General features: G+C 42.0%; 1 protein-coding gene and 1 pseudogene across 1 annotated transcript; both read right to left on the reverse strand.

The window, feature by feature from the left end:
- Positions 1-8515: 8515 nt before the first annotated feature.
- STARD4 (StAR related lipid transfer domain containing 4) lies at positions 8516-25914 on the reverse strand. The gene is made up of 6 exons (XM_048504590.1): positions 25685-25914; positions 20847-20964; positions 19679-19728; positions 17292-17418; positions 11177-11291; positions 8516-10631 (listed from the first exon to the last, which is right to left on the reverse strand). The coding sequence occupies exons 2-6, from the start codon at positions 20949-20951 to the stop codon at positions 10405-10407; spliced, it is 624 nt and encodes a 207-aa protein (XP_048360547.1). The 5' UTR covers positions 20952-20964; positions 25685-25914; the 3' UTR covers positions 8516-10404.
- On the reverse strand, positions 16002-16985 carry LOC125437180 (annotated as a pseudogene).
- Positions 25915-26291: the final 377 nt, after the last annotated feature.

Raw genomic sequence — 26291 nt, forward strand, 5'->3', positions numbered from 1 at the left:
TGCCATTCCATATAATGGTATAAAAGCAATTTGCCATAGTACAAAAAAACCCCTTCAGCTATAAATTTAATATGAGCGTATGTCATTGGTAAAGGTATGGCTGTTAGTATTATCTGGGCAGATAAGCTTCAAATTTAGTATCAAAATCACTATTTCCTAGAAATATGTGCTTTCTCTTGCCATTTCAACTGTTCCTAAATATAAATAGCAGTAAGTTGGGCTTCTCTGTTGGATTGTGGCTCCAACCACACAATACACAAAAAAAGAGATAGTTTTTATGTGACATAAACCAGCAATAGTTAATAATACTAAAGGAGCAGCAGTGGCATAGTGGTTAAGAGCAGGTGCATTCTAATCTGAAGAACTGGGTTTGACTCCTTGCTCTGCCACTTGAGCTGTGGAGGCTTATGTGGGGAACTAGATTAGCCTGTGCACTCCATCACATGCCAGCTGGATGACCTTGGGCTAGTCACAGCTCTTCGGAGCTCTCTCAGCCCCACCCACCTCACAGGTAGGGAAAGGAGATTGTAAGCCCCTTTGAGTAAGCCCCTTTGAAAAAGGGGGGGGGGTATAAATCCAAAACTATTCTTCTTCTTCTCTAAAGCTGACCTTTACCAGATTAAGGTGGTCATGAATTTGTATGTAGCAAGAAACTAGTGACTAGCATTCACCAGCTGTCATGTTCTTGCTACTGCATGTGGGTAGATATAAATAATGCTCACTGTTCAAGAATGTTCCGTCACCTTCAGCTGTATCAGTAAAGAATCTGACAATGGAGGAATCAGGGTCAGCAAGCATAATATTGAAAACACTGGTTACAGGGGCGACAGCCATAGAAGCAGTGAAAGTGTGAAATTTCTGCTCTGAGAAACTCCTCTAAGACTGCTCCTGCAAGGAAGACCTAGGAAGATAGAGGAAACCCTATCATGACTGAGTATCTCTAAACTAGTTGCCTTAAGAGTTCACGCATAGTACAAAAGCACATGACAGAGCTGCTAATTTGAAAAAACGGGCTGGGAATAATATAAACCAGATAACAGCAGATGATAATCTTTCATTATTTCTGTAGCACTTCGGGGGTAGTAAGTACTTACTGATTTATTCTTCTGCAACCATCAAGTCAAAAAGAATGTTATTCTCTTTAAGTACAGCTTTCTTATACTACAGCTGTACTCACAAGCAGATACCCCAATTCAAAATGCAGTACATAGGTGAAAATCACTGTTTTTCTTGGGTTCTTGTTTTGTGTTTTTTTTAAAGAGTAAAGTGGTAACTTGCGTGTGTGGGTAGGTAGAAATGATATGCTTCATATGCACTTTGTAATTGGGTACCTATGCCCAGAAAAAAATGTGTGAGAAGAATGCTAGAACATACATTGGCCAGATCTAGATTGTGCAGCAGTGGGCTGTCCCCCCTCCTCCTTGTTGCACAGAAAATGGCTTTTAAAATCAGCTTCTGCTAGAGGTCAGGAGTCCTGTTCCAGAAAGGTACACATCCACTCTTGTATAAGCATAACCTTCATGGACTCACTGCCAACAGTGGTAGCATGAAAGCTCCATGCCTTGATTGCTTGTAGTTTCTGATTGAAGGAGTTCTAAATCTTCTGCTTCAGATATTCATGTATACATTACTGCAATGTATAGTGCCTCTTAAAAACAAAGATACGGGCTTCAACCCTATACAGACTTACACACTCAAGCCTATTGAAATCAGTAATTAATTCTCTGTTGTATAACAAATGGTGACTGACTTAAATGGAGTCCTATTTTTAATTAAATATGTGAAAACCACTTTCAGAAATGATGTAAGGTGGTATGGTTAACACAAGAATTTTACAGAATTAGCATTTGCAAAGGCCACTTAGGTTAGTTTGACCTTTATATATTTCCTGAAATGCATTACCTGTATAACTTTGCCTTCTCTTCTGTGTTCATTTCCCACCCCATTCCCACACATTCACACACACAATCTGGCATCTATTTTATTGTGTATTAGAAAGCCTTTTTAAATTTTAAATAACAGCATTACTGAAGAAAATAAATGCCTGTTTGTTGAATGCTTGTGAAGTATAAAGGAAATCTGACCTATTCAACTGGTATAACTTTTCTCATGTAAAACTACTATAAGAAGTCTCAGCAGTAGAAACTTGGTAGCCAGTTCTGCAACTTTAAGAACAGGGACTTGCATAACCTTTGTTTACCTCTATGGAGAAGGCTGGTATCTGCTGAATGAAGAAAATGCACTTGAATGCCAAGAAGTTTCTGAAATGATTTGCATGTACCGTATGAAAATAAAAAAGTAAGCCTAGGAATGCCTGTTTGTCTTTCAGTGAAATCAAAGTTTTATATCAATCACAAGGAAAGATATTTTTAAAAATTGCCTAGAGAGTAGAACTACCATACATATGGTGCGTAGTGTAACTATGTAAACACTGGGGTACTGTATGGTTTCCGAGCTGTATGCCGTGTTCTAGCAGCATTCTCTCCTGACGTTTCGACTGCATCTGTGGCTGGCATCTTCAGAGGATCTGATTGCTGGTTAAACCAGCAATCCTTTTGCACAATCCCTGGTTGGAGGCCCTCTCGTATGAAAGCAGCAGGCAGGAGACATTCCATTTCCCTCCCTTTTACCTTTTCACTTTAAGTTCCACACCATCCACTGTCAGGGAAAATTTGCCTGCCCACCATTCTGTGCAGGTTGTGGGCAGATTCTCTGAGCACCCAACAAGGTGCAAAGTCCCTCAAGCCTATTTTCTCCCCATGGCAGCAAATATGACCAATCTGCAACAACACATTATTGCCATTGCAGGGAGGTCCCTTTTGTGTGTGTGTTGCACATGTACGTCTATGCAGGTACAACTGATCAAATCGTGGGACAATCAGCATGGCTGTAGGGCAGTGATGGCGAACCTTTTCGAGACCGAGTGCCCAAATTGCAACCCAAAACCCACTTATTTATCGCAAAGTGCCAACACGGCAATTTAACCTGGATACTGAGGTTTTAGTTAAGAAAAATGGTTGACTTCAAGGTGTGCGTTGCTCGGGAGTAAGCTTGGTGGTAGTCAGTGGCTTTGCTTTGAAGCAACTGTGCAACTCTTCCAATGGGTGAATCATGACCCTAGGAGGGTTTACTCAGAAGCAAGCCCCATTCCCAGCAACTGAGCTTACTCCCAGGTAAAGGATCACACGTTAGTTCTTCACATGAAAATCAGTGGGGTTTAACAGTGCTTAACAGGGTTACCTACACTGCTTTCCCAAAACTAGGTATTTGGTTTAATGCTAATAATCAAGCTCAGCGGCCCAGGCCAGCCTAGATGTGTGTGTGGGAGGGGCGATTCCCACCCCCACATGACGAATTCTAATTGTGCGTGCCCACAGAGAGGGCTCTGAGTGCCACCTCTGGCACCCGTGCCATAGGTTCGCTACCACTGCTGTAGGGGTTCCTTTCTGTATGCCTGTGCAGCTATGCATGTGTTAAAAAATAATAATGAAGATAAGCGTTTCCTTGCAAAGGCATGAAAGCAACCCAGATTGATTCCATGGGCTCCAATCGCTGCCTGAACTGGTGAACGGTACACATGTATATGGAGAAAAGGGAAACGGATTCCTTTATATCATCCACAACCCATTATACATATGCTGTGTGGAATCCACCAGAGATCTGGATAACATGGTGCTGATCAAGATTCCAAGTCCTGACTAATATCTCTTACGACTCTATGCCAAATTAGGGAATGTAAAGAAATACTTTGGGAGCAGCTTCACAATAAACACATGTAACTCTACTCTTTGTTTGTAGTACACTGGTTAAAGTGTCCAGCAGGGGTGTACCATCCATGGGGACATATGGGAACATATGTCCCCGGGCGGCCGCCATTTAGTCACTTGGGGGGTCACCCCCTCCCCATTGCAGCCACAATTGGCACAGCCACCTTACAGGACAATGGAAACAACTCCTTTTCCCATGAGACTAATGTGTCAGGAAAAGCCTAGTTATCTACACAGCGTGTGAAGCCATAAAGCAAAGATCAAGGAAAGAATGTTCCAGAATAACAGAGATAACATATAGCAGGCTGGTTACATATATCTTGTAGCAAGCTAGTTACATATAACTTGTAGCAGTTACATTGGGTTAGGAATGCATCTCAATCATCCCCTGACAAAAACAAAGGACATAATTAAAAGTCTGATGCTTAGCACGCACCAATGAGGAGGGTATTCCAAATGGAAGGTGCCACCATTTTAAAAGTTTCATTGCTGATCATTGCATGTCTCATTTGTGGGGTGGAGGCACAGCGATCAGGGCTTGAAAGAAACATGTTACCTGGCAGGCTGAACATTTTAGGAAGAGGTAGTCAATCAGGCATTCCAGTCCCAAGCCGTTTTAGAGTATAATCCTAAACAAGAGTCAGCAACCTTCTAGGACCATTGACTTCACTGAGCTTGGAGGAGTGTTTAAAAAAAAAAACAACAACCCAAAATCCTCTGCTCAGGATGGCACTGTTAGTGCCTTAAAAGATAAGAAACAGCATTTTTAAATGTACCTGGAAACAGATGGGAAGCCAGTGGAGGACTTTTAGGGGTGACCACAGCAGTAATGTGATCATGGTATCTAATCTCACTGTCATATTTTGAATCAGTTGAAGTAGGGAGAGAAACAAAGCACTGCTTGGAACAGAAAAGCAGAGCACATGGAACTTGACTAAAAGATCTGCTGAATGAATGACTGACAACAGATGGGACTGGGGGGATTTGCTAGGAAAAAAAGAAAAGCAAATGTTTGAATGCTGGGCAACAAGGGACAGGAGAAAAGTTTGATGACATTCAAGTGTCAAACATAGCTAACTGCCACGTTAGCAGCTCATATTTTGCATACGAAAAGTTCCAGTCTCAAGTCCCCTCTTCTCCACTTAAAAAAATAGCAGGGCTTGGACAATTTTTCTTTCAGAGATTCTCTGTTAACCAGAACAGACAGATGTTTGACTAGTGGTCTGATTCCATGAGGAAGTTTCATATAACTGATAAACCCATCCCGTATCTGACACACACACAGATATTTTGAATCTCATACTTTAATGTACTTCTCATATCCATACTGAAAATACATAGTCTCTTAGTTATAACACAGAACAGAAGTACACCTCAATTCCCTCATGCCATTCCAGCATTAACCCCATCTTGATGACTTGGGAACAACTTTTTTTAAAACTTCAGTGAATCATAGTCACTTGTACCAGCAAGTGAATTTAACATACCAACTGAAGCAGATTAATATTTTTACAAAATAATGTTGTTGTGAAGCAGAAGATTTTATATTCTGTCAAAAGTTCTTAAATGAATTCTTTCTTAGCAAGTAATTTAAGTGGAATCATGAGAAAACTATGTCCTGGTAAAAGACTTCTCAAAATGGTCTTATATTGTCCCATCCAGCCAAAATTAAGCACTGTGAAGTTAATCCATCTACCTAAATGAAAAAGTCAAGTATATGTTTCTGTTCTTGAAAGCAACAGGACCAGAGTTTGTAAGTTTGGATGAATCATGACCTCTATATGGAAGCCTTCCTGTAGGTAATTACACCATCAGCTTTAATCAATGTCAAGGCATACTAGTGGATTGAGCTAAATTAATTCTTCCTTAAGTTTGGGACACACAAGAGATCCAGATAGTAAATCTGACGTCGGACTTCAAGGTGCCATCTTCCCTGAGCAGGAAACTCTTCTGTGGGCCAAAGGCCTCTATGGAACCAGCCCCTTCCCATTAAGCATTGATACAGAACACACATGATTTTTGCAAAATAAAATGCTATACTTCTAGCTACTTACAGTTTCCATAATACATCCCTATATAGACACATGTGTTACTATTGCAGTAAAAGAGTAGGTTATGGCTGCTTCAAACAAATAGTTTATTTGCTAGTGAAAGCAGGTTGAGTCCCTTGGTTGCATGAGTAGAATCCCCAAAGGGGATCATCCCCATTTTCTCCTTTCACATGCAAATCCCCTGCATACCCTGAAAACCCTCACCCGAGGGTCGGAGCAGACTTGTGGATAAAGTACCATGTGGCACTAGGGGCTGCAGTGAGACAAAATCACTGGACAAAATCACCCTCAGCAAGTCATGAGATGAGTTTGCTGTGTGCATGGAAGAGCCACGGAGGATGGTTTCACCAGATTCTCCCTCTTCCCATCATCTTGTCCCCTGATCTTTAGCAGAGAGTTTTTGGAGTGCAAGGGGGGAGCAGGATCAAGAGTTTGGGCAAGAGTTTCTTCTACTCATATGACCATTAGATACAACCCACAGTTTGGGAACAAAGTCATCAATACCAGGAGTCTGTGCTTCAAAAGAATAAAGGAACCAAAAATGAACATACAATTACAGACTTCAGGTAGACTTTTCCAGTATAGCAGAATTCAGAAGAAGACGCTACAAGCATAATAAACAACAGAATAAATGGTCATCCTTAACATGTTTATATGTCCACATTTATAGCCCTTAAAAACAGTGCAAGGCTGTCTCTCACTCTTCATAAATATTCTGGAGCCAAGCAGCAAGGTATCACTACAATTCCCTCCTTTCCCTTATGAGTAAAAGTGTCTAGGTCCAGAATGTCACCTTCCATTTAGAAGAGGAAGCAACCTTGATAAGGAACTAGGATAAGAGGAATTAGCAAAATTAAAGAGTGCCTTGAGACAGCTTAAAGGCTTATGAATTCATTGTGCCACAAGCTTTCACAAGTCAGAGCTCATTTTCTCAGGTTTAGGAACACAGCAAGACCACTGGAATTTGCCTGGAATATATTAACAAGTTGATTTCCCTGCAGCCAACCTCCCTATGTCCAAAGGTTAGTTAAACTCATCACACTGTTAGCTCTGACTAGATTGAGTCTGGATACAACCCAACAGGAGGAAAACCAGAAGTGCAACCAACACTAGCACCATTAAACCATCTTGAACTTTAGTGCACTTCATCACCATCACAGTGATGTTTGGAAAAATACAAAGTCTTCTTCTAGTTATTGCCTTTGCCCAGTCAGCCTCAGCTTATGCTCTCCAACCTGTACAGGCACAAATCAATAAATAAGCAGCAAATTAACAAATTTTTCTAGCTGCAAACAACTTGCCCAGATCAGTTTTGCAAATATCCTTTACAAGCAATGGTGAAATAATATAATTTCAACTTATACTTGTGCCCTTCACAATAGATTTCCTGAGTTTAATCAAAAACTTTTAACATGTATTGCACTGATTCTTTATGCTATAAGCACTCCAATATTTGCTTGCTGAAACAGACAGTCATATTAATGCAATTAACACAGAGCCTTTTCCCACCACAAGTGGGCGACACAGATTTCATAAAATGGGTTGAATTACTGGACTTTTGCATCCTTACTAATCAAGGAGCTATTTTAGGCAGATGCTCCAGTTGAGCTAGGGATACTGTATATATGGAAAGAGGTGCCTGCAAATACAGCTGGACAGGAGAACCAACAGTACAAATCATAGCACCTCACACAATTACCTTCCCCATTCCAGCAGAGACGATATGTATGAACTAGTACCCACAGGTGGGTATCATACAAGTGGACAATACAATTTGCTGGAGGTAGACCCATTCTCTAAAGCCACTGAAACTACAGAATGTTTAGTATGTGAATCAGCCCTGATACCACAACATGTCTTTGCTATTTTCCCCCAACCCACTGGAAAATTATACTTTGGAGCTCCCTGTGGAATGTGGGTATGAGAGGATCAACCCCTCCATATCTGCAAATAGAATCTCTGAACAGAACTGAAACTGGCTAGCACCACGGCAAAGATAAGACTGCTTCATGCTCATGCATACACAAATAGTACACATCTTCCCTCTGAAGTACATCATTTAATACCACAACACACAACCTCCACTGCTCTTAAATTTAATAAGTTGTTTGGGGGGTTGGTTTAAGCTGTTTTTAAAAGAAATGCTGCTTGTGTACACCTACAGACACACCCACACAGCCTTTAAACAATGCTTGTGCATGGCCCCTCAGATCCTGGCCATAGTGTACATCTCTCTAGATACAATGCTAATCTAAAATGAACAATTATTTAGTGCACATTAATTCAAATAACTTTGACTAATCTATGGTGAACTTTCAATGTCTTTTTAAATCCAGGTTTGTATGAAGATTGCTCCTAGGAAATTAAATCTTTCTAATAAGTAAAACCTGAACAGTCACCTGCCCCCAGTATACATACTTCAAGAAGGGTTGCCTAAACTAATAGAGAGTTTATATTATTTCTGCTGAATTTAGGAGAAGAAGAAGAGTTTGGATTTATACCCTACTTTCTCTCCTGTAAGGAGACTCAAGGTGACCTGCAAGCTCCTTTCCCTTCCTCTCTCCACAACAGACACCTTAAGAACATAAGAAAGAGCCTGCTGGATCAGACCAGAGTCCATCTAGTCCAGCACTCTGCTACTCGCAGTGGCCCACCAGATACCTTTGGGAGCTCACCTTGTGAGGTAGATGGGGCTGAGAGAGTTCTGAAGAACTGTGACTAGCCCAAGGTCACCCAGCAGGAACATAGGAGTGCGGAAACACATCTGGTTCACCAGATAAGCCTCTGCCACTCAAACCCAGTTCTCCAGATTAGAATCTGTTCTATGAATCTAGGGCAGGCACCATGTGATAATCTCTCAGGCTAGATATGGTGTAACCCCACTTGTTGCAGATTCCTGCACATGCACTCTGCACGACGGGGATGTTTCCACATGTAGCCTGGTTCTTGATGCACTGGGATACATGTGTGCTACTGTATGATTAAGGGGCAGAAGGTGGGGTAAAGAAGCCCTTCCTGGTTTCTGTACCACAGCTGCCAGTTCAGGATTTTCAGCAGCTTTAATAATTTGCTCTAGACCAGGGATCCTCCCTTTTCTCGAGTCTTGGGTGTCCTTGAAATCCTGACACAGGAGAGTAGTTGCAGTCTCAGAATGGCTGCTCCAGGAGACTGAGCAAACCATAAAATGTTAGGAAGATTATTCATAACTCTAAGAGCAACTCCTCAACATTGGTTTTAAAATTGTTTTAACGTATTTTTTTGCATCCACACAGCTTACCTGCAGTCATGCTGTGAAGATCTCTTGTGCTGTGGTGGCAGCTGCCATCAAAGCAACATTTTAAAAGACCTACACAACCAGTCAGAAGGCCTGATGGGCAACAGCCCTATTTGGGCCCTCTTGACAGGTGCCAGGACAGATGTCGGCAGGTGCCATGGTGCTCATGGGCGCAACACTGAAGACCCCTGCTCTATAATATACCTTTTATTTATATTACACGCTTGAAAGCAGTGCTGCATTTTGCAAACCACTTTATAAAGAGTTTTTGTTACTATAAAGCCCACATACTTCCACTAACCTAAAAACCACATTTGAAGTCAAAGGTGAGATTTACAAAAACTGCACTGAATAGCCCCAGGTTTGGGATAAAGAGTAAGGATCTGCACTGCAAACTTAAGCCCCAAGGTTGGAACAAATTATAACAAGAATTTTAAAAATCCATCTTCAGATAACAGAATTTCTTTCTGCAAAATGTATATCACATGAATCAGACACATCTGTACTCATATAAAAATTAGTTCTAATACTCTGAGATCATTAGAAATAAAAGCCATAAAATATGGAACAAACAGTAATCAGAGATTAGTAAGATCATTTTATCCTTAGAGGTCTGTGATGTCACTCACTTTTTAGAAGTAACGAACTTCTTTTGCACTGTCTGATCCCTAGAAAGCACACATCTGTACAACATTTGCACAGCCTAAGACAGTGTTTGGACATGTACCATTGCTAACCACAATGCAATGTATCTAAGGCCCCCTTATCCACATTGTGGATTCCTCACAACCTTAACAGCCTCACTCACAAACTCATATTCCTTCTTATGTCTGATTATACAATCAGCATACAACATTCACATTTCAGGGAATCTGTGAGTGTATTTCCCATACAGTATTGGGACATGTGTCCACTCACAGATGAATGGACTGATCCTTAGTTCAGTTAGCTTTCAGGGCATGTGCAAATTCACAAGATGAACATGGCATGTTTTCCATTATTTCAATTTAACAGTTATGGACTAGGTGCATGTTTGAGAGAAGAAAGCAAAGAGTACAGAATTATGTCTTGAGCTAGGGCACAGACATATTCTTCCAGATATTATCTGAAACATTCCTATACCTTTCCCAGGGCTACAGTCCAAAAAGCCCACTGGGACCTAAGCTGGAAAAAACATGCTTCTATTTGGCCTGTGCCACTCCTGGCACCTCTAAGGAAAACACTACTGCCCTACATACAGGAAGCTTCTAACCTACTCTGGGTTTTTTAAATATGCTGCAAGGAATGATTGCTAGACAAACACCATCCCCCTTTATGTCTTCAGAGCTTTTCTGAGATCAGAATAAAAAGTTGTCAGAGTGCTAGCCATGGCAGTGTCCACCGCAGCCTGGGGGAGCATTCCACGCAGATCTGTCTGGATGAAGCCTGTCAGAAGACTACGTCCAGGGTTCTCCTTGAGTGGGATACAGAACCAGCCACAGGGATGGTTGAATCCTCTGACAAAAGAAGGTCTTACTTCGCCATAATCTAGGCTAATACCTGTTTCAAAACAAAACATGTTAGTAGGTTGGGACACCTATTGTTTCCACTTACAGCCATTAAAAAATGCTCCTGATGGTACAGTGGACAGACTGGATGTCATGGGGAGCTATGACAGGGAAATGTGAGGAAACCTACCATGTTGGAAGCCCTGTTGCCTCTGAGCTGGGTTGGAAGCTGCAGAAGCAATACAGAAGCCATCTAAGTCCATTCCCGTGTTGGACAGAACTCTAGTCTCAAATGCACTCTAGTCTCAAATACATGGATTACTCAGAAGCCACATGCTTAAGATGGTCATGTTTGAGTGATCAATTAAAGTCACTCAACTGGGCATGAAACAATTTTTGTACAGCACTTACACCCTGCAAAATAACAGCCGGGCTCTAGCTATTGTGCCATTTTAAACAATGTTTTTTACTTTGAACATGAGTGTAACAATTCAATAACCTGTTGCAAACAGCAACTCAAACCGATGCAGAACTTTTTTTTACTATGTTCAGGCATGTCTTACTAGGCCATGACAAAAATATTTTAGGAGAGATTACCACATGATAGAAGCCCATCGTCATGGTCCGTTGTGTAAGAGAAATCAACAAACTCTCTTGGTGCAATGATGTTCCACAGCTGGCCTGCAGTGGTATAACGCATCACACAGCAATTCTACAAGATAAAAGTAAGATACTCATTCAAGGGTTTTCGTTTGTACAGCACCTCTATATAGAAGCTACTGTTGTCAAAAATTTAGCCACAACCAAAATAATACCAGGGTCAGTATCAGCCAACAGGGAAGGCAGAAACAAGAGAAACCTTATAAACTATTTCTGTCTGTATCCACTGATCTCTGAAGGGAAACACCTGTGTACAATTATAGCACTCCATTAAAAGTCAGATTGCATGTGTGTGTAGGATGTTAACCTTGTTTTACACAAATGTTTGTGAGATTAAAGAGTGGTGCTCAGTGTTAGATGTCAAACTGATCTTATCAATCATGGGTATAATAGCCATGCAGGGACCATTAGGATGTAACTATAAGAGAGACTGATAGCCAATCAGTCCATCCCAGGGATCAGTCACAATCCCTTCGCTAAATTTTCAGTTTTGTTAAAAAAAATCATTCCATCTTTTTACTTTAAAAAGATATATCGGAAAATGTGTAAGCGGCAATCCTCTTCAACTGCTTAACAAGAAGCCAGCCAGATCCCATCTTCTATTACTTTAGCAGAGAACCCAAAGGCTGACATGTACCTGGCACTTTCCTCCTGAATTATTTATTTACTTTCATTTAATTAGATTTAATACATTTACATATTAAAAGGTAAAGGTGCAAATACTGGGTCGTTGCTATCGCATGGGGGGACATCACATCATAACATACTACTGGGCAGCCTTTGTTTATGGGGAGGTTTGCCATTGCCTTTCCCAGCCATCGCCACTTTACCCTCAGCAAACTGGGTACTCATTTTACAGCTCTTGGAAACATGGAAAGGTGAGTCAACCTTGAGGAGGCTACCTGAAACCAACTTTTGTCAGGATCAAACTCAGGTTGTGAACAGAGTTTTGACTGCAGTACTGCAACTTACCACACTTTGCCAAGGAGCTCCTATGTACATATTAGATGCACTTTAACAGTAGTAATACTTAACATTTATAAATGTGCTTTCAATGTTCAAAGTGCTTCACATATATTATCTTGCTACCATTCTTTAAAAAGGAGTGTTTTAAGAATTGCAAAAAAAAAGGAGGCCTGTGTTGTTATCCCATAGTGCATATGCAAGGTTGAGGCACCAGCTCTCAATAGACTTCCCTCCAGTCATGTGGAATTTATCAGCAGTCCCAAACAGATGAAAGAATGTTTAAATAATTTAATATGCAGAACTTGATTCTGGGTGAGAAAGGCAAGAATATTTTTACAGAGATGAAATGGGAGGAATCATCTTCCTGGTTTCTCAGTGCAGCAGCAGTCTCAAGCTTGATGGCCAGGAAGGGGGACTTGTAGTCATCTACTGGGGTTCCATTTCTCATTGGGCTTCATTGGGCAGCATTCTGGTATCAAGGGTATATACGTGGCAGTAGAAAGATGGGAATTTTGTCCATGTACCACCTATTCTGTTGTCCAACAATCTCCTTATCAAGGTTACTTGATCTGATTTCAAATCTGGGGTTGAGATTTCCAAGGCTGAAGCTCGTCAGAGACTTCAACAATCATGCCAAGGCTTCATGTCTGCTATGGCACCTATCTGCATTCTGGCCCCAGCCCCAACTTGACTCCTCCCCACCCAGCAAGTTTCAGTTGGGGGGAAAGTACCAAGGGACCTTACTTCAGGCAGGGAAATAGCAGCAAGAAAAGCAGGGAGGGCTTCCAGTAGCAGGAACAGATGTGGGGAAGCCAATTGTCATCCCCCCGCACCGCAGTGGGTCCAGGGGAATAACACCTCCAGCCAGCCCAAGCACAGCTGAGAGACAGAGGAGGTGGCTTCCCATCCTGAGGAACACAAATGGGGGGGGGGGGGAGAGATGGAAGACTGACAGCCTGAGAAGAAGATTATTGACCGCCTCCCTTGATCAGTTCTAGAGGAAGGTGGAGATAGTCAGGGTGAACTCAGGAAAGGGAGGCATATCCAAGGATCAAGTAAAACCGGAGGAGGGGGTTCCAGGCCAGGCCAGGAAAAAAACACACCAAATACATGTGATCCAGGAGAAAGGGCAAGTGAGTCAATCAAGGGAAGGAAGAAGGCCAGGGTGTTGTAATTTCTTTCTCCTTCCCATTCTGAGGCTAGTTGGGAAGCCTGCCTAACCCTAGCCAGGATAGCTCAATGGGGTTGCTAGTTGGGAAGCCTGCCTAACCCTAGCCAGGATAGCTCAATGGGCAGGCCTCACAACAGCCATGGGGAAGTCACAGTACATCATAGTTCCATTTTATATGGCAGGCCATACCAAAGATGTTGTGTCCTGTACTAAGGTTGAGTTAAACAGATCAGTGAGGGAAGTTTCTATCATTCGCTTATTGTGATGTGTGTGTGTGTGTTAAGTTTGGTCAAGTTGCAGCCAACTAATGGTGACCCCAGCAAGGGGCTTTCAAGGCAGGAGCAAAGCAGAGATGGTTTGCTACAGCCTTCCTATACAGTCTTCGTTGGTGGTCTCTTATCCAAGTACTGACCCTGTTTAATTTCTAAGATCTGATGAGACTGGGCTATACTATCCCATTCCATACCCCTTGCTTGCCATGGACTGGCCATTTTTTTGGTGTAGTTCAGACTGATGTCTTCTCCCAGTCTCTTTTGGAGGGGGCCTATTTAAAATATCCACCCACATAGACCATTGGATTACTAACAGGCTCTCAAAGACTTTCCTGACGTGGCTAGCACATCTGTTGAAGCATGTTTTTGTGAAGTTGTTTTAAGACAATTTAAAGATTCTGTTTCCAATGCAAGAGAATTATTTTTAGATCATTTCTAAGAGATATTTTCTTTAATAAACCAACCCAAAAACCCAACCCAAAAAAGGAAGCGACAAAAAGTATTTCCAGATGCAGCTCTGACTGATATGGATTCATCAGATTTCCCTCAATGGACAACTGGACAGAAGAAGAATTCAGGTTGGCTGCAGATGCTTGTGATAAGCCAGGCTTGCTAAATAGACAGATCATAATTTTGCTTAACAGAAAATTGACAGCAGATGCTGAGGTATTTATTAGCCTCAAAAGAAGAAGAAAAAGATTTTGATGACTAACAAATGTAGAAAGTCAGCACTGATGCAGAAACCGTGAGCTTTCTTTTTCCAGGATTGGATAGTGCGCTGAAATCAGGTCATGGCACTGTGGGGGAGATCTGGGCCAATCTGAAAGGTGTCTTTACCAATTCATAGTGCAAAGTATGTTCTTTGTTCTATAAAAAGCTTTATTGGTTACAACCAAAACTGCACTCTGACTTCCTTAGAAGCCCTTAGATAACAGCCCAGAGCAAATGGTTACATGAATGGACACAGAAATCATTAATGTTAGCGTACAACCAATTATGTATTATTTATCTACATCAATGAAACAGAAAACCCTGTCATTAATGTCATTTAAGCCTTTCTCCAGAGGAGGAGATGACATCCAATAAGCGTAATTCAGATGTGTTTGGAGCTGGGAGAGGAGTGAGGAAGGAATACTTTTCATGCTTAGACCAAACAGATAACACTTCAAGGAAGAATAGATCTCTTTAGATTGACAAAGGCCCCATCTGCACATGCAGGATAATGCACAATTGTTTGAAAGTGGATTTTGCAATTTCACACAGTAAAATCCAGCTGCAAAGTGCATTGAAAGTGGATTGAAAGTGCATTATTCTGCATGTGCGGAGGGGCCAAAGAGAGCACATCTGTAGAAATTCAGTATTTTGGAATAGATAAGGAATTTCTGGTGCTGTCAAGAAGAAATAGTTTGAAAAGGCATCAAAATCATAATTCTTCAGGTGAAATGTTTTAAGCCATAAATTTATTTTTGAGGTTAGAATAATTAATTCTACTAAAACAACTGTAAATAAAAAAATCCTAATAAAACAGATAAAACAAAAATTCTACTTTAGCATGCAAAGCCCAAATAAGCTACCGGTACTTTGAAGACTTAAACTCTCGTTGCTCATCTTTCCCTGCTTACAGAAATAATTGAGTCATCACCTCCCTCAGAGAAGGAACTTTACTGAAGAATGCCATAAATACGGCCTTAAAAAAAAACCAGTAGCATTTATTGTGCACTTGTCTAGATCTCAGAAGCTAAGGAGGGTCAGCCCTGGTTAGTACTTAGTTGGGAGACCACCAAAGAATTCAGGGTTGCTATGCAGAGTCAGGAAACGGCAAACCACTTCTGATTGTCTTTTGCCTTGAAAACCCTACAGGGTCATTGTGGATTGTTGGGGAAAAAGCAGCATTTATTGTGTGGCCAAAGGCTGTTCTAATCAGTCACATAAACTTCTAAGCTGAATTCTGAGGGCACTTGGTGCCGAAGAAATGAAGTATGTGAAAATATGTCTCTGCAGGTAAACTTTTCACAAACAGAGGGCAAACTATTGCAACTGCTATGCCAATTAACAGGTGTACTCACACTCCTGAGAGTTCACCTTTACACATCACATTCCCACTCACATTCTCATATCTTTGTGGAAAACGAGAGACTCCCCCCGCCCCATGATATGCCCACTAACATTTGGCCCAAAATGCAACAAATACATGTGTGCTCCGAGCAACAAGTACATGTATAGAAAAGGAACTGGGGACATTTTGGGACTCCACTCCTGATTAACCCAGACAAAATGGCACCCGGTCGATACCATGAGCAGAAAACGTGCCCGGGGGAACGTTTCGGGAAGGGCAGGCTGCAATGGTCAGCAACTCAGAAGAGTTGCAGCTGAATATATTATGATCACTCTGTGGTAGTCCCTACCCATTCAGTTGCCTGAGCTGTGGGAGCTGCAGACCAATCCTCAATGGCTGGCTGTGCACTCTAATCCTCAGTTGGGAATGGCTGTATTGGCACAGAAGGTACTTGCACTCCCTCAGACCAATTAGCCATCTCAGGCTGTGAAGGACCAGTGAATTCAGGTCCAGGAGCAGTCCATTCCCCTTGGAATTCCTCCTTTGTAACAGCTTTCTCTTTTTCAATCTCTCTTTGTCAATCTCTCTAGGCACTCCTCTTTTTCAATCTCTTCAGGGTCCTGATAGAAATAAAGATCAGGCATAACCTCCCATGGGTGTTCACGGGAAATAGTTCCATGCATGCGCAGGACCTCCTGAGCCAACAACCACCACATCAAACCAACTGAGTGAGCCCCTTTGTTGTTGCATGGGATAGCAATGTCCACATAGCGCAAGGGAGAATTGGTTGGAATGTTTACATAAGATGCCTCTGTCAGAAGCTGATGATCAGCCCTTGGATCACTGACTACCAAAAGGCGTGGCTCACAGAAGGCAGCCTGGATCTGATTGGTGAAAGTACCAGGAGTGAAACAGCCAGCTATGGATGTTGCACCTGCTGCAGCAGCAAACTTCAGAACAGCACGCTGTCCAGTGTTCCTGGAGGAGATAACGCTCACATCAGCAGGGTTCTCAATTGCAGCAATGGCACGGGCAGCCAAAAGCAGCTTTTCCCAGGTTCTCTTCAGACTGATGATATAAATGCCATCACTCTTCCTTTTACAGATGTACTGTTCCATCTGGAAGTCTAGATTAGTACCTCCCAAGTGGGTTCCTGCAGAAAGGAATTTGAGGACATCCTCCTTCATTTGCAGGACATCAAGGCCTCTGGACATTGTGAAAGTTTCCTTTAAAAGCAATGACAGGAAACACGGGAACAACGCCGTATGGAGGCCTCTCCGGGCTTGGACGGAAAGAGCAGCTCAGAAGAGTTAAAAACTGACATGATGTCAGGTGGGGAGATCAGGGGGGATGGGCGGCTGGGCAGGAAAAATAAACTGTTTCTGCATGGTAGTGGGTTCAATGTGGGATTTTTGAAAAGAATCACCAAATTGGCGATCTTTGAAAATCCCAGGATGAGGAAAATATTGCGGGAAAAACCCGCTTTAGGTCCAGGAACCGTGCAAACTGCTTGGCCAGACCAGGATATTTCCCTTGCCTAACTCAGGATATTTGGACCGTGCAGAAACGACCTTAGACAACACAAACCTCTTCAAATTCTTCAACAACATCCATTGAAGTCATGAGACTGTCCCAGTGTAGTCGATAAGGTCCAGGACGTATGTGATCCACTATTCTGTTGGCAACATCTTCCACAATCCCTTGTGTTTTGTAGCTAGAAAAGCAAATTTAATACAAGACAATATCAAGAGAACTTTTTCCTTCATTTTGAAGCGGATTACAAAAGGCCACATATTCCCTTAGCAATAATCAGTTTTTCTCTTTAGTATTTAGAAATCTTATTGCTGCTTTGTTATTTCTTATTCCTCATATTAATAACCCACCCTTTTCATTCAATAGACAATGCTATTCTCCATAACCTCTGATGGGTTTATTGCCTTCCATTCATTTGCTATGCATGGAGCAGAGGAGCCTTGAACTAGTCTGCCAACTTGTTCTTTTTTTTCCCAGAGCCCTCGTAAGTCTTTCTATCCTCCTGTCCCCCACAAAAACTACACTACAACAGGATCTGCACAGGCTCACAGAGTGAAAACAAAATAATTATTTCTTAAAATGTGGTGTTGCTTGTCACCTATTATGCCCCATTCACAAATCAACAGGTACCTATGGTAATTCCATAACTGTGTTCCATGCAGCAGTCACAAGATGCAAGACAAACACTAGCCTGGCTAAGGGCAGTACAGTGTTTTCTCACTGCCAAAATACTGATGTTTGTGCACTGAGAAAATGCAATAGTTGATATACCAGATGGCAGAAGCACATTTGGATTCCAAACAAAAATTGCTCATTTCATAAGTGATATTAAAAACCAAATGGAAAGGTCCTTAAATTTGTGCATCAAGGTACAATGTCCCACAAGAAGTCATATGGTTTTTAAATTATTTTCTCTTGTTAAAATTTGTGAGCCACCCTGAGAAAAGGTGCCTTAATGTGAATGGGAATCCTTACAAGAATAAAACTCCAGGCATTCACTGCTCAGTACAATGATATTGCAACATGCCCTTTGTGAGCCATACTTGTAGAGAATCACAGCTATTTAATTTAGTTGTTATTTTCATTTATGTTATTTATATAGTCTTCCTTTTTCACAGGAACTCAGCAGATTATAGTGAATCAGTACAATCAACAAGAAGGGACATGCAATAACCATTAGGATTTTAGAAGTCTGGAACCACTAGAAAGAACTGAAGAATAGCATCGTAGTAAAATGACACGATAAGTGGTATGGAGATTATATAATAGAATCCTACTACAATCAGCTATACTTAGTAGTACAAAACACCTTTATCCAGGTAAGTTTGTGAACCATTTTGTAGAGTGCAACCATATTACCTGTGCAGAAAGGCCCTCTTGAATAGTTCAGTTTTGAATAGTTTGTGGAAAGCCAGGAAAGTGGAAGCCTCCCTGAGCTCTTCAGCCATCCCACAAGGTGAGAGCCACAACAGAGAAAGCAAACATACAGGTAGGTGTTGATTTTGCCCATTTGCACTTGCAGCATGAATGAAGCTGTTGTGATGTGGGGCATGGGAAGAGATATGGTCCCACAAATAAGATGGGCGAAGGCCATGAAGGGCTTGCTTGTGACAGCCAATAAATTAAAGTGAGCCCAGTAACACATGGGCAGCCAATGAAGTGCCTGCAGAATGGGATAATATGCATGCACCGACTAGTTCTCACAAATAGCCAAGCCATGGTATTCTGGACCAGCTGGAGTTTCCAAGCTGATTTTGAGGGGAGACCAATGTACAGTGCATTGAAGTAGTTTAGTCTCGACGTTACTGTGGTATGGATCCAGATAGCCAAATCTGTCATGTCAGTATAAGGGGCCATCTTATGGACTAGGCTGAGTTGGGGAAAAGCATTTTTTTGCAGGTGCATTAACTTGATTCAGAACCATTACTGCATCACCAGCCAATCTGGTTAAGACATACAAATCAGGGTGTTGGCAGTATATTAATGAAAAACAATCCCAAAACTATACATGATTTTTCTCTAGCCACTAGGACAGGAAAAGGTACAGAATCTGAATGCTGATGGAATCCTACAATAGTGGGACCTTGAAAAGAATAGTGCTAGTGCAGTGGAGCAGTTAGAGTTTCAGAGAAACTGAGAGACCCCAGTTTAAATTGCTCTGCCATGGAAGCTTGTTGGTAACTCACTTTTGCCCTAACCTACCTCACAGAGCCATTGTGACAAGAACACCAAGCCACAATGGGCCCCCACTGGGAAGAAAATTGGGGGGAAGAAGGAAATAAAATAAATGGGAAATTGCTTAATTCACAGGGTAGAAGATACACCAGAATGAACAGCCATCAGCCAGAAGTGTCACCTCTGCTCAAATCTGGCAAGGGCCTCCCTCTCAAAACACACAAACCTACCAAGCAGAAATTATTCGCTTCGGTGAGTGAACTTACAGATATCCATTGAATTCTTCTGATGGCTTACGCCAAATCACAGTGTTTTTCTGGAGAAGAAAATAAAAGATCACAGAATTTAGACACTATTAAAATGCCTCAGTTTACCTGCAAAACTAGATCTGGAATTCTGAAGTTAAAAAACTACAGATAGCTCAGAGGGGAACTCTTCATATAAAATGCAGTTTTAACTGGCCTTTTAAAGTATACAGCAGTTAACCAAATGTGTTTTTTGAAAGCATGATATATCTTTGAATAGACTCTTCTGTTTTATACACTTCTTTAGCATTCTGTTCCTTACTTTCACCAATCCACTCAAGACACATCCATATATGTAGCTTTAAATCAACATACCAAGGAGATATCTTTCACTAATACCACAAGTATTACCACACTCCTGTTCTAAAGGAAATGACAAGGGAGTAAAGTCAGCTGAAAAACTAAACTTGTTGAACGAGCATTAAGACTTCAGGATGACCCTGTCATCATAATCATCATCATCATCATCATCGCAACATCATCTCTCATCAGTGACCATGTGGAGGCGTAATAACATACACTGGAGTAAAATTAAGATGAGAGATGAAGGTTCAGTTTGGGTTCATTCGATATTCAAAAATGACTAAACGAAGAGGAGTAATCTTGTTGAAGATTATTTTGGATTGGGTAGGGAGGATTATTATTCATGAGAGCTTTTAGTTACAGTTAAGCAAGAATGCTGGCATTTTTCAAGATGGTATGAAGAAAAAGAATAAGTTCCATATACACTGCACTGCATATTGGTGCAGTTTGTGGAATCATTAAGAATCCTATTCAGCATCCTATTTTTCTAAGAGTATCATAACACATACTCTACACTCACTTTGTGTGAACATGAAGCATATTGTATAGCATATTGGCCAAGAGACTGGACTACAAATCCGGAAGTCCCCAGTTCAAACCTCACCTGTGTTATGAACTTGCTAGATGGCCTTGGGGAAACTGCTCTCTTTCAGCCTCAGGGCCCTCCACTTTATGCCTTACGCAGATGGTAATGCCAGTCTGCCTTGCATTATTACAATAAGGGAATATGTACAAAATACTATGAACACTGGAAAGAACTGTGGACACATGGATAAGTCTTTTTAACAAGTGAAAAATCTACAAAGGCTGTGGCTTAGTAACTTACTGTAGCCTTAATTGTCCTCCATTCACCATCTTCAGTGTTGTAGTACTGGATGAGTGTGTTTCTGAGCTTTGTTGCCACAGAACTTACATCAGGGAAGTCAGCCATCCTTTTTCACCTTCTACAGAAAACTCAAGATGTAAATCACAAAACAAAACCTGCAGCTGTTTTTCTTAGCGTCCTGTTCAATATCTATACTTCAGTCAGTTGTGCAATAACCCCAACCTATCTGACCTGCACAGCTTTCCATGACATCCTAAAAACACCTCCCTGGGGCTAAGTCTCACTGAGTAGACCTGCCTGGGATTACACTATTAATGATTTTTTTAAAAAAAAACCACCCCAAAAAGTACCATCAGTTTGCCTTGATAGAGTAAGCCCATTTTCAGTGCAAACCAGAACAGATACTGAGGATTCAGCTCAGGATTGTAGTGGTCTCTTTTCTTACTGCCACATCCCAGTGGAGCTTTGGCACTTCCCAACGCAGACACTAGCAGACAGAACTTTGCTACTGGGCTTGAGATTTTGGGAAGGAAATCTCATTGGAAAGAAGCCAGTCAAGTTTGCTTTCTCTGACTGGCTTCAGAACTTTTCAAGAATTGAATGAATAAACTTTGATCATGAGAACAAGAAGGTGTGTGTCAGAAAAGACCGGAAGGACAATGCAACGTGACACACACCAGGCTCTGGCAACTCAATATTTATGAACATGTAAATGAAATAATCACTCTATAAAGCACTTATAAGGCATTAATATGCGATAGTAACAAGAAGTACACAATCAAATAATACAAATAACAGCTTGAACTGCTAGTGTAACATAAAGTGACTGTCCCTGGAGTATAATGGCCAGAAGAAATCAATTGATTCACATAAGTTCATTCATAAATGAGTTCATTCATAAGTTCAATAATGATAAATGGTATGCATTCTAGAGCAAAAAGGCTCTTGCTCAGACGATCTTCCAAACGTAATCAGTTTCTAACAAATAGAAGGCAATAATAATAATAAATGATGAACCCTTTCTGGGGGACCTCCAGCAACCAGCATGGGTTGCTGCACTTTCTGCCGACTTGATAATACGACTTTCAATACCTTGGTATTTCAAATGCAAATGACCACTTGCGTTCTCTGGAGAGATAGAGTGGTGAGAATTGCTGTGGACAGCATTTTTGGGGAACGTATGCATAATTTGTAATATCATGAGTTAGTTGTTGATACAGTTTAGAAAAATAATTTAGTTTACTAGACAATGTAGCAATATTCCTTGATAACAGTTCAAACATCTTGGCAATTAACACAGCCTGCTGAGATAGAAGATCATGGAACAAGAGTAAGTTGTAGGAGGACTGTTCCAAGGAATAGCTTGATCTGGCTGTTGAGTCAGTAGTTCACTAGCTGAAGACTTGTCAGCACTCACCGAGAAATCTGTGCAGGTGTTAGAATCAAGCAATTTTAATGGAGTTTTAGGATTCGGATTTAAAGGGGGCAAAGGTTCAGAATCCAGTTCAAGAATTGAAAATTTATTAGCATGTGCGAAACAGTCCCAATCATTTTCAACACAGAACTGATCCATCGGAGTTTCCTTGACCTAATTTCTATTGGGAGTGCCGTTTAGATAATGTAATCCAGATGGTACGTTCAACCAAGCAAGGCTGAACTTCTTATCAAAAGAAAAATATCCAGGCCGTGCAATTAAAAAGCATATAGTAATGCAAGTGGCACATTAAATATAGTATAAATTCAGAGAGCTTAAAAAGTTGAACATCACCATTTAACATTAAATAACTGTTAATTTGGCAGTTATAACAGAAACAAATAATATACTGTTGGCTAAAAATGTGCTAGTAGCACTAAGAAGTCGTCTCTTAATAAAGTTTTAAAAGTTAAAAGGTTAAAAGATCGGAGCAATTTTATGAAGGTGCTACCCCGACACCATCTTAATTCTGTAATCCTGCTTTCTGTCATGTTATCATGGGACCACTTCACATCTACTGATCCCTACAGAGAACACTGTATGAGAAAACAATGAATGCATCATATGTACATTCATCATGTGTGAACTGACCCACAAATGCTTATCCCACATGACACTAACATTTAATTCTGGTACACTGACTTGATTTCTACATAGGAGATACTAGGCCGTACTGAGATGCAATGATAAACCACGCTCATTGTGGGAATGCGCCTTGGAAATCCCCACACTCACACAGTCCTCCCCCATCACCACTTATCTACAGCTTGGAAAGAGGGGCATATGCCCCTCCCCCTAATAATTTGAGAGCCAGCATAGTGTAGTGGTTGAGTGTGGTGGACAATAACCTGGAGAACCAGGTTTGATTTCCCGATTCTGCTGTGTCACCATGGGCTACTTCGCTCAGAACTTTCTCAGCCAGGGAAGGTGATTGTCAGCTGCTTTGAGAATCCTTAAAAGGACAGAAAAGTAGGGTATAAAACCCACCTCTTCTTCGGATGAAACATCAAACTACAGTTAGGAATCTGGAAGTCGTCTATTTCCAAGTCACACATTATGCAGCAAAGGAGTAGGAAGTGTGCAAGGTCCAAGGACTCACCAGGTTTGTTCCTATGATAACACAGATCTATGCAGAAATCAAATCCATGTTGAAGAATCACATGTGTACCATATGTGATGAGCACATACATGGCAAAAGAAAACATATATATGTGCTTATTACATGTGACAATGTACATAGGAGAAACATGGCTTCCCCTACAAGGAAGCATTACCTGGTTTTTCACTTCATCTGAATGCAAAGCTGTGTGGAAAGAGGTCCTTTTGTTTGACATCTTGGGACCATTTATCTCTTAAACTAGCTTTTTCTCAGAATGCTTTTACAGTACCTTCCGAAGAGGAAAACTTGCATTGGAAGGCAAAGCAGGCAGAGCAGTTTGCAAAGAGTGAAAGCTTGAATTTAGGTTGCTTATTTAATTATGGAATTTTCAAGGCTCTTTCCAAGGACTCATCTAGTCCATTACTTCTTTCAGTTCAAATTTGAGTGCTATATAGATAAAGGTAGCTTTTCATATACATGCATTGGTCATACAGACTGCATATCCATGGCCTGTGGTATGAAAAAGAAGGAAAGGCAGGAGACAAATATGACCAAATATGCATTTGAAGCCTAGCAGGGGAAAGTGATGGGGGATGGTGGTGGTGGTGGAGCGAGAGAGTGTAGCAGATGGGAAAGGGATAAGAAGCTCCTCCCCCACACCTTAGTTTTCTTATTTGAATTGCTTTCTTCCAATTCTGCTATTTGAAAAGGCAAAAACCTGGCCACTGGGCACCCTTGCTCTCAGGCATGCATAACACATGCCTAATGGGTGGTTAGTCAGGCAGCTTATTAATTAGTCATGACCTATTTTACACGGTAATGCAAACTGCCTTCACGCAAGCTGATGAGTTGCTCAGGTTCACAGAGGCTTCACAGAGGCAGACAATACCTATGTTTCATGTTGCAACCCATGTGGGTCTGCATCAAACTTGAGCCCCTAGAAGATGCGAGACCTTAGCAAGCATCCACACCAAACACAAGAGTACACACATCACAATGTTCATTCAGGACATCCCTTCTACATCACATGGAATTCTGCTCCTGCTGGCAGAAGCCGCGTTACTCATTCTCTCAGCCTTCCTTCCCTGACTGCTACCCGAAGTAGAAGTCTTGCCAAAGTGCCTGGCTCTGAGGCTCAATGAAGAGCCAGAGGCCTCATTGATTTCCTCTCATCTTGCAGAAAGAACTGATGAGTTCCTGATGTACTCATGCTCAGCCACACGTTTCAGTCTCTCCCACAGAACAGAAGACAGAAATTGTCTACTTGTGTGGCTCTTAATCGGACCACAGAGCCAGCCACCTTGGCAAGACCGCCGCTTGTGGTATACCCTTTCCAACAAAAATAATTACATAGAGTTGTAACTTCATCTGCCACGTGCTGGGCAGTCTTTGTTTTAGAATGCTTCACTTAAGTTCTAGTGCCTACCTAACAGCATGGATTTTGTAGCACTCAGGGTGTAGGCATCTTCAGGGGGGCTGGAGGGAGAGATCTCCAGAACCTACTGAGAGGTTGGCAAGCTTATGAAAACTTACACAAATTGAAATGCTGGGGAGCCCATTTGAAAGCTTGCCAAGGGCTCCCTTTTCTGCAGCTATGCCTCTGAGTCGGGAGAGGAAGGCTGAAAGAATGAGCAATCCGAAGTAGTTATTTTTTTATGTGTGTATGTGTATCGCCATGGCAGTTGCTTCTGGGATGCACACATCAAAATGCCCCCTCCGGATCACCATTTGCTGTTTTCCAACCACAGCAGTATTTGAATCTCAACACTTGTTTCATCCTTAAACACAGAAAATAAGGAGGAGCGGGAGAAGTCCACCCTTTAGCAATTCCAACTGCGCGCATCGGAGACTCTGCTTTTCAGACTGAAAGAGAATTGGCTTTGTGTGGATGTGCATTGGGAATATAAAACCTACACGGGCCAGAATGCCAACTCCCGCCCTTCCCACCCCCAAAAGCCAAGCAGGGCACCCTCCTCCCGCCCTTCCTACCCTCAAAGCCGAGCCCGGTCGGAACCCACCTCCAACCGCCCCCAACCCCAAAAGCCGAGTTTACACCATTGCGGGGGCAGGGAAAGCTTACTAGGGCCCATTGCACCACCACCCCACGCCGCCCCATGGGCTTTTGCTGCTAGTGGTGACATACACCAAGAGAGATCGAAGCACGATTTCAATCTCACGTCTGGAAACGGGCCAAGCAGCCTCGCCACTTGAGGATTCCTTTGGGCGTTTGTCTCCTGACTACGCGAGGCACCCGCGGTAGCTCACCCGGCTCTCTGGAAGCGAAGGCTCCAGCACGAAAAGGATGCTCCGTCCCGAGTCACGAAGCCCCCCGAAAAACCACGAAGCCCCGTTTCTCCCTTCTTTCCACGGGCGCTGGTTTCGGTTCCTTCGCTGAGTCTCACCAGTCTGAGCTGCTCGTGATCACATCCAATGAGAACTTAGCCGGCGTCCTCTTCTCAGCCAATCGCGTCAGCCTTTCCCTTCCTTTCCGACGCTTGTTGTTGTAGCCGCATCAATATCGAACCATGCAAAAATTACAGGCTAAGCCCCGCCCATACCTGCCTTTTTTCCTTTGAGAGGCGTGGGCAGAACGTCTATGTTAGGCGCAGCGAGACTCGGTGATTGGCTAATATGATGATGGAGTGACAAAATGATGACAGAAAAGGGTCAACTCAAAGGTTAAAGAGCGCCAGAAATTAGAGTAGCAAATATGTGCGCTAAAGCTAGAGAAGATGAGCCTCTTGGCTGCGCTCTCTCTCTCCTGATCTGTTTGCACAGGTCTCACCGTATTGATCTACTGCAGGAAAAAAACGAGACTTCCAAGATCTGACATAACCAGGCTACAGTAGCGGAGCTATAAGGTGGCAGGGGA

Source organism: Sphaerodactylus townsendi, linkage group LG07, assembly GCF_021028975.2.
Source record: "Sphaerodactylus townsendi isolate TG3544 linkage group LG07, MPM_Stown_v2.3, whole genome shotgun sequence".
NCBI classification, from domain to species: Eukaryota; Metazoa; Chordata; class Lepidosauria; order Squamata; family Sphaerodactylidae; genus Sphaerodactylus; species Sphaerodactylus townsendi.

Coding starts and splice junctions, on each gene's coding strand:
- STARD4 (XM_048504590.1), bottom strand. CDS start 20,951: ATGGCTGACTTCCCTGATGTAAGTTCTGTGGCAACAAAGCTCAGAAAC. Junction 11,292..17,291: donor TTGTTGAAGAATTTGAAGAG/GTTTGTGTTGTC, acceptor TTTATCTTGTAG/AATTGCTGTGTGATGCGTTA. Junction 10,632..11,176: donor CGATGGGCTTCTATCATGTG/GTAATCTCTCCT, acceptor GTTTTGAAACAG/GTATTAGCCTAGATTATGGC.